Raw genomic sequence first — 8,157 nt, forward strand, 5'->3', positions numbered from 1 at the left:
TAAACACTTGAAAATGTGTTACATTCTGGACTTATTTAATTGATTTACTGGCTTGTCGGGTGACGTTGGCTGACCACCATTTTAAAAATCCCAAAACAGATTTTATCAGGGTATTAATGGTACGCTGAGAAAAACACTTTGTTATTTTGAACAACAATTTTAGACATTTTATTTGTTTTAAGAATGATAATTAAAACATTATAAAAAAGATAAAAATCGAAATATTCTATGTATTTTATTATCAATAGTACGATATTTAACAATGTGAATAAAAGCAATTGATTAAAAATTAATCATAAATCGATGAATAGACATATGAGAAAAAAAAACATCTAAAAAGGTATATACATTCAATGTTATTTTAGTACACATGAAAAAACAAGAATAGAATAAAATGAAAAATACTAGTACAGCATTTTTACGCATGAAATTCAAGAAAGGTTAAAAAAACCAACATTTTACAAATAAAATACCAAACGTTGATATTTTAAGATAATAAAAAGCAAAACACATAACGAAAAAAAAAAACAGCTACATATATACTGGCCTAAGCTACATTGCCAAATTATAAAGAACATTTACAATGCACAAAGATTTTACAATTTACACGTTTTTCCCTCTAAAATGAGGCAAAAATTAATGTTAAAAATAAAAATATACATTTTGTATTTTAAAATTTACAAAATCGTATATGATAATAAGAAACAATAATTGCGAAGATTTATCATAAAATGGCGGGTAAATGCAGACGACACTAACAATTCACATCATTTTTTTGTGCAACGGATGCTTTTTTGCTTTAAAGTTTGGACTATAATTTTCCAACTTTTAAATGTACAATATTATATTTCGGGCGGATCGTGCAAATTTGCAAACTAACTTATTTCGGCTGCTGATTAACTATGCATTATTATTGTTCTATCATGAAAAAAGTGATGACGTAAGCATAGAAGTAACGTGACCTCGGGTTCTCTATTAAATCAACTGTAACAGAACCAGTTAAGGAAATTTAACAATCAAGTCACAATATTTTACTGTAGACTTGTACATACTACTGCATTTTTGAAACGTTCATTTCATAGAATAATCGGTGACATATAACCCAGTGTAAAATGTTGTACGTTTATATGACCAAAGTCGTAAGGTTATGTATAATTAAAGCTGCACGCCTGATGAGCCAAAATATTTCAGGGAAATAAATATTGAGAAAAATGTACTAACTTTTTTAAGAAAGGTTACTAGATTTAAGATCCAAGTGATTTTTTACATGTTATAATATTATGCGGTTTAAGACTGATTTGCAGTATTTTATCACCGTATTTCTACTGCGTTACTAAGGGCTGTTTTTTGCATATGTTGACCACTATTTGGTAAATTTCTTGGATTGTAAGTACCCATTGCAATATGGAAATTGCTTTATTTGTTCATCTCACAATATTTTACTTTTAAATACATTTCCAAAATTTTCATGAAAATTAACATGAGCGTGCTGCTTTAATAAATATGTAAAATAATAACAACTACCCCAAAAAAATCATTTTAAATCAGGATGTCTGCCCTTAATCAAGGCACAGTCCTTGCTAATTTTCGCCTTCAAACTAATGAATCATTTCCCTGTCGTCTGCCGTATGTTGAAATTGTCTAACGGTCTGGACCCTGACTTTCAACCATCAATGTCTACTGTTGGTGAATCTGGGCATGGTACAACACCAGAACAGTCCCTGGTTTCAAAGTAATCACCTGTCAATCAACAAAAATACGCAACCACTGTAAATTATAATTATTATTATTACTTCCTTAGATTATGACCAACACTAATAATGGTGAATTTTTACGATTAAGAAGCCTCTGTAAAAGCATCGCATTGCACTTACAGTCAGAGGCCTCGGAAGGTTTAAACAAGACTTGTTTTCCCTTTGTCATCAGAACTGTCTCGTGGGTAGTAGAAAGATAGTCTGGTGCATACAAGTTTTGTTTCAAATAATATTTTTATTACATGCGATATGCATGTATATAAAAAAATATTAACACAGTTTGAATTTAAAGTTAACTGACTGGTCTGTAATGGAAGGTTTGTAATACAATAAATGTTCATAATACATGTATATCATTTCGAAATTTCCCAACATATTTTTTTCTGCAAGCAATATTTTATTACAATATCCAATTGTTAAATTTCAATTGTTGTTAGTTTTTATAAATTATTGAAATACATATGACAAAATGCCCGTAGAGGACATGTCCACTTTAACGATCCATTATAACATCATAAAAAGACATAATTTATATCACATGGTCAGCAAGTACATGGAAATAGCATTGGCTGATATTATTTTGTATTTGCATACTTTAAATGTTATATAAAAATGACCAAATGCAAGAATATTGCTGACTTACGGGAAAAGTAAAGACATAAATTTTATCTATATTCTTTAGTACTTTATATATAGTCAACTTATTAAATAAAAATCGCACTTAAAACTTTATAATTATGAATCAAAGAAATGTATTTTACGTACATTTTTATTATATATGGACATTATTCATTTCTTTAACAAATAGTGTTTATATTATTTTCATTATTATTAATGAAAGTTTACCTTCGCATGTTTTGCCGCCATTTTTAGACGCCGGACAATGGCATGCACGTGAGCGTGTTTGTGTCGATGTATAACCTAAACAGGTGGCGCTGCACGGAGACCATAGTCCAAAATCACACCAAGCACCATCAACTTTAAGTAAATATACAGTAGAAATATCATCCATGATTACGTTTATACACAGTTCATATGTATAGCGATACTTATGATAATGAAAAAAAATGATTACGATGATGAGACTTATGATGATGATGATGATGATGATGATGATGATATTCATCATTCATATAGAAACATTATCATAGGGTTTAATACATTTGAAGATGTTCTTTAAAGTGAATATCAGCAGAAACAGTGATATTGCTGTTGCTAATAATGATAATGATGATGATGATGATGATGATGATGATGATGATGATGTAACATAATTTCTGACTCAATTTTTCTTAATGCTGATTTATACATTGCAATTACTACATAAACACCTTTTTTGTCATTGAACACGTTACATCATGACAAGATGCCGAACTCACCTGGACATCCCTCCTCATTCTTGCACGGAACACGTTCCACGCTGCGACCTCGACACATGCGCCCTCTATATTGAGGTCTAGGATTATCGCAAACACGTGTTTTTATACGATGACCATATTGACAAGGTCCGGCCCGACAACTTCCGAAATCTGACCATTCTGACCAACCTCCATCGACTGAAAACAACAACAACAATCATACTTATATGAAGACAAAGCTAAACTTAAAAAATGAAGACAAAGCTAAACTTATAATATGAAGACAAACCTAAACTTATAATATTATGAAGACAAAACTAAACTTATAATACGAAGATAAAGATATACTTATAATATGAAGACAAAACTAAATTTATTATATGAAGACAAAGCTAAACTTATAATATGAAGACAAAGCTAAACTTATACTATGAAGACAAAGCTAAACTTATAATATGAAGACAAAGCTTAACTTATTATATTATGAAGACAAAACTAAACTTATAATACGAAGATAAAGATATACTTATCATATGAAGACAAAACTTAACATATAATACGAAGATAAAGCTTACTTATAATGTAATATTTACACTTTCGTGTATACAGCTTGCATCATCACCATTTAATTGTAACCATCGACACCGTAGGACGAAATGGAATTGTTAATATACTGAGCATTTCTTTTACCTGGGCATGGTGTTCCAATATCACAGATATCTGTATCTAATTCTGATCCATCACAGTGACGTCCACCAAAGCGAGGCATCGGTCTATTACACGCACGTGTTCGAGTACGTGCACCGGAGCCGCATGTGACCGGACAACTGCTCCACCCTTCCCACATTGACCACCCTCCATGAACTGGAAAAAGTATAATGAGCCACGTCACGACAAAACCAACATAATGGGTTTGCGACCAGCATGGATCCAGACCAGCCTGCGCATCCGCGCAGTCTTATCAGGATCCATGCTGATCGCTTACAAACCATATTACAAGTACAGAAACTGATAGCGAACAGCATGGATCCTGATCAGACTGCGCGGATGCGCAGGCTGGTCTGGATCCATGATGGTCGCAAACCCATTTTATGTTGGTTTTGTCGTGACGTGGCTCAAATGATAAGTTTGAATTTAGAATGAAACATAAGTTTATAATTGATACTTACTTGTATCTACATATGAAATATCTCAAATTAAACTCTTGTGTTATCGGTAGAGCCGAAAGATATGCGGTGTGAATAAGTAGTGGGTTTGAATATTACAGTGTCCGTAACAAAATGCAAAGATTTGAAGAAAAAAAAACAACGTAATTTTAAGATTGAATATTATATGAGGTCTGCGTTTTTTTACAGAAATATTAAGACTAGAAGCCACCTTTACTTTGTTGGTACCATGTACTGCATTAATATAGAGGATATTCATTTTTTTTCAATAAATACAAAGCTTATATTCATTGAGTGGTTTGAAAATAAATGTTTCATGAGTGGCGTTAGCCATGAATTAAACAAGATAAATTTTATAACATGAGATGAATTGTTTCCTGTATAGTAAAAGGGTTATATTTTCTTTTATATACTTTTTCGTTTTACGAAATACGAATGGTTACATTTAAACGCTCATCTTCAAGCATTCTTTCAAAATACAGAATTCACTAATTCACGATTTAATGAATTCACGTTTTCAGCTTCCGCAAATTCGTGATTTGAACTTCGTGAAGATGCATGAAATTGAAATCGTGCAGTTCAAAACATGAATTTATGAAGTTAAATTGATAAAGCTGAAATCGTGAATTTGATATCGGAAATTCATGAACCTGAAATCTTGAATTCATAAATTTATTTTTACTTTTTTGACCTTATGACTCCAAAATCATCCCCTTTAACTTTGTGTATTGGCTGAACCGCACATGCAGAAAGTAGTGAAAATATAAAAATATGTTTCACTGCAGCGAAAAATACTTTTTACAGTGAAAATACGGGGGAGGGGGAAATATGCATTTTATTGTATTATTGTATTATATTTCACAATATTTCATTTATATGTATATAATAAACGTTTCTTTTGTTTGCCTTTTCTTGCAATCCAGATCTCTTTTCGTTGCTGCATGCTTAGCCATATTATAATTTAGGCAAAAATATGGACATTAATTTTATATAAATGAAAATGAAATGCTTTTATTCTTACTTGCACATTTCCGTCTTTCACAACGCCTTGTATCAACGCTCCTCCCTCGACAAGGTCTGCCACCACCAGCAGGGGCGGGGCTGTTACATTCTCTAGTTCTTGTCATATCGCCACGCCCACATGTTCGTGAACACATACCAAACCGTGTCCACAGGCCCCAGTTTCCATCAACTATTTAAAGATATTATACTAAATCAAAAGACGCAGACAAAATAAATCAAAAGACGCAGACGCAATAAAACAAACAAAAATTTACATCAATAACAAGTATTCGGCGGGGGATATAAATTCAACGTTTTTTAAATTTAGATATTTTCAAATAAACGTTAAGTATCGTGATATCATAGAACCCTGGGCTAATACTTTCTAATAAAGAGGTAGGCAATTACTTGCGCTTACTTCTTTTTCTTTTCTTTTTTTGCTGAATCATTACGTTTTTTAAATACGTATAGGTAAAATAGAGTACTTAAATGCCTATTGTCTGAAGTTAAAAAAAAACAACATTGATCAAGATGTACGTATTAACACACATTTAATATAAAACCACAATTCCTATCTAAATCAATAACATGTAGCATTACAAGGTATGTTTATCATAAAATATGATTAGGAAAGAATGTTTTCGATTATGTAATATCGTAAAATTATATACACGTGAACTTCAGTGAAGTTAACTCATAGTAAATAATACGGTTCATTAAAAAAAATGTCTGTATGAAAATGATCAGTTCTTTCATTTTTGTTTGAAGTTATGAGATTTAATGCTCACAAAACGTTTTATAAACAGCATAAATTTTACCTGACAGTAGATAAAACTCAGGTGCGATTTTTTCATAAATCTTACAATTGCCATTGAGATGTACGATAAAAATACACAACAAGAGCTGTCCGTAAGACAGCGCGCTCGACTTTTTTATTGCTTGCCAATAAAAAAAGTTTTTGCAGTAAAAGGCAATACAAGAATCTCTGTATTTTTAAAGTGAACTAGTTGTTTGATACCCTTGAATATTACAGCAATGTTTATATGACATAATTTATGGTAAAGTGAACAAGTGGATAGGAATGAATTTTTTTAGATTTTTTAAGTTTTTTAGTGCTTGCCTATAATACAAAACATTGACAGTTAAGGGCCATAATTCAAATAAAATCTTTGACAGAATTACCTTCTCCTGGACATGTTTGGGAATCATGATTGTAAACAAGTATTCCAACTTTCAAATTAATATCTCAAACAGTTCAGTCAAAAAGTGGACTGGTACTAAAAACTTAACCAAGATTCTAAGTCGATAAAAGGCCTTAATTTTTAAAACAAATCCTTGACAGAGTTACCTTCTCTTGCGTACAGATGGGGTAATGATGTGAAATAGCATTAAAAGTTTCAAAGCAATATCTCAAAGGTTAAGGCAATAAGTGGATTTTACCCATATTCAATGTATTTTCTAAGTCAAAAAGGGGCATAATTCTGTCAAAAACCTTGACAGAGTTATGTCCTCTTGTCTGTTGATGAAGGTCGTGATGGTAAACAAGTATGGTCAGTTTCAAAGCAATACCTCCAATGGTTTTGAAATAAAGTGAGGTGGTACAAAAAACTTAACCAAGCTCAATACACTTTCTAAGTCAAAAAAGGGCCATAATTCTGTCAAAAACCTTGACAGAGTTATGTACTCTTGTCTGTAGATGGAGGTTATGATGGTGAACAAGTATGGTAAGTTTCAAAGCCATACTTGTAATACTTCTGAAATAAAGTGGGGTGGTACGAAAAACTTAACCAAGGTGTGACGCCAACGCCGACGCTAACGCCGACGCCGACGCCGACGCCGACGCCGGGGCGAGTAGGATAGCTCCCCTTTTCATAGAAAAGTCGAGCTAAAAATTGCTTAATTTAACGCAATTCAAACTCCGTATGTTTTTGTTTGTTTGTTGTTTTTGTGAGGGGTAGAAAGGGAGGGTGTTATTTAAAATAGTAAATTTAAGGAATTTGCAATATCACAAATTGCTGACGAGATAAACGGGACAATATAGCATTCTGGGATCTATATCAACTCTGGTTCGTATATTACTCAGGTCAAATAAGTCTCGTTTCGTGTATTATCCTTCCAGGAATATAGTATACGGATGCTGTCAGTTTTTAGAAAAGTGTTCATGTTTCCTTAAGTAGATCTATGATAATTTTGGTTACTAAGATTTTTGACAGGTTATATGACTGTATAAAATAGATTGTTTGCAGTCATAAACGCTTACAACCATATATACTGGGCCATAATTATATAACATGTGAATAACCTTTATAACTAATACGTTAATTTCAGTGTTACCTGCACATGGTTCCTCATTACACGATTCTTCGTCCAACATTGGCCCCTCACAATTCTCACCGCCGTGCATTGGTCTCGGCCTATTACAGAACCGCTCCCGCCGCCGGATTCCGACCCCGCACGATACCGTGCACGTCATCCAAGTCATCCATTCTCCCCAGTTACCGTCGACTTAAATAGTGTACATGTTTCCAAGATATATAACAGAAAATGAACAGTGCATTTTGGGTAAAAACAGAGAATTGTGACAACTGAAACGGTTTAAATAGTGGCAGGCATTAAAAACTTAATTGTGTAGATACAGAAAGGGGCGAGTAAATAAGGCATATTACGACAGTATGCTATTCTAATGGGTTGCGTTCATTGATTTAGCAAATTATTATTTACACGAGCCAAAATACTACCTTAAGCAGTCGACTTCAGCGATACAATCCACAAGAATAGCACACTTATGTGATATACCTTAAAAAAGTAAAATGATGCGTACAAAAATCTGAAGGAAATACACAGAAGGAAATATTTTCTTTAAGAATAGAAATATGA

General features: G+C 32.6%; 1 protein-coding gene across 1 annotated transcript; it reads right to left on the reverse strand.

Moving 5' to 3' along the window:
• Window positions 1–222: 222 nt before the first annotated feature.
• On the reverse strand, window positions 223–7,800 carry LOC132737662 (hemicentin-1-like). The gene is made up of 6 exons (XM_060724994.1): window positions 7,615–7,800; window positions 5,300–5,470; window positions 3,803–3,976; window positions 3,134–3,310; window positions 2,601–2,732; window positions 223–1,740 (listed from the first exon to the last, which is right to left on the reverse strand). The coding sequence occupies exons 1-6, from the start codon at window positions 7,760–7,762 to the stop codon at window positions 1,664–1,666; spliced, it is 879 nt and encodes a 292-aa protein (XP_060580977.1). The 5' UTR covers window positions 7,763–7,800; the 3' UTR covers window positions 223–1,663.
• Window positions 7,801–8,157: the final 357 nt, after the last annotated feature.

Source organism: Ruditapes philippinarum, unplaced genomic scaffold, assembly GCF_026571515.1.
Source record: "Ruditapes philippinarum isolate M1 unplaced genomic scaffold, ASM2657151v2 ctg6097_1_1_1_1, whole genome shotgun sequence".
In the NCBI taxonomy this organism is placed as follows: Eukaryota; Metazoa; Mollusca; class Bivalvia; order Venerida; family Veneridae; genus Ruditapes; species Ruditapes philippinarum.

Bases quoted from the DNA above. Each gene is read 5' to 3' on its own strand.
- LOC132737662 (XM_060724994.1), bottom strand. From the start codon at position 7,762: ATGACTTGGATGACGTGCACGGTATCGTGCGGGGTCGGAATCCGGCGG. The intron at 3,977-5,299 runs GTAAGAATAAAA...TACTTTTTCCAG, and splicing joins TGAAAGACGGAAATGTGCAA to TTCATGGAGGGTGGTCAATG. The intron at 1,741-2,600 runs GTAAACTTTCAT...GTTGATTGACAG, and splicing joins TGGCGGCAAAACATGCGAAG to GTGATTACTTTGAAACCAGG.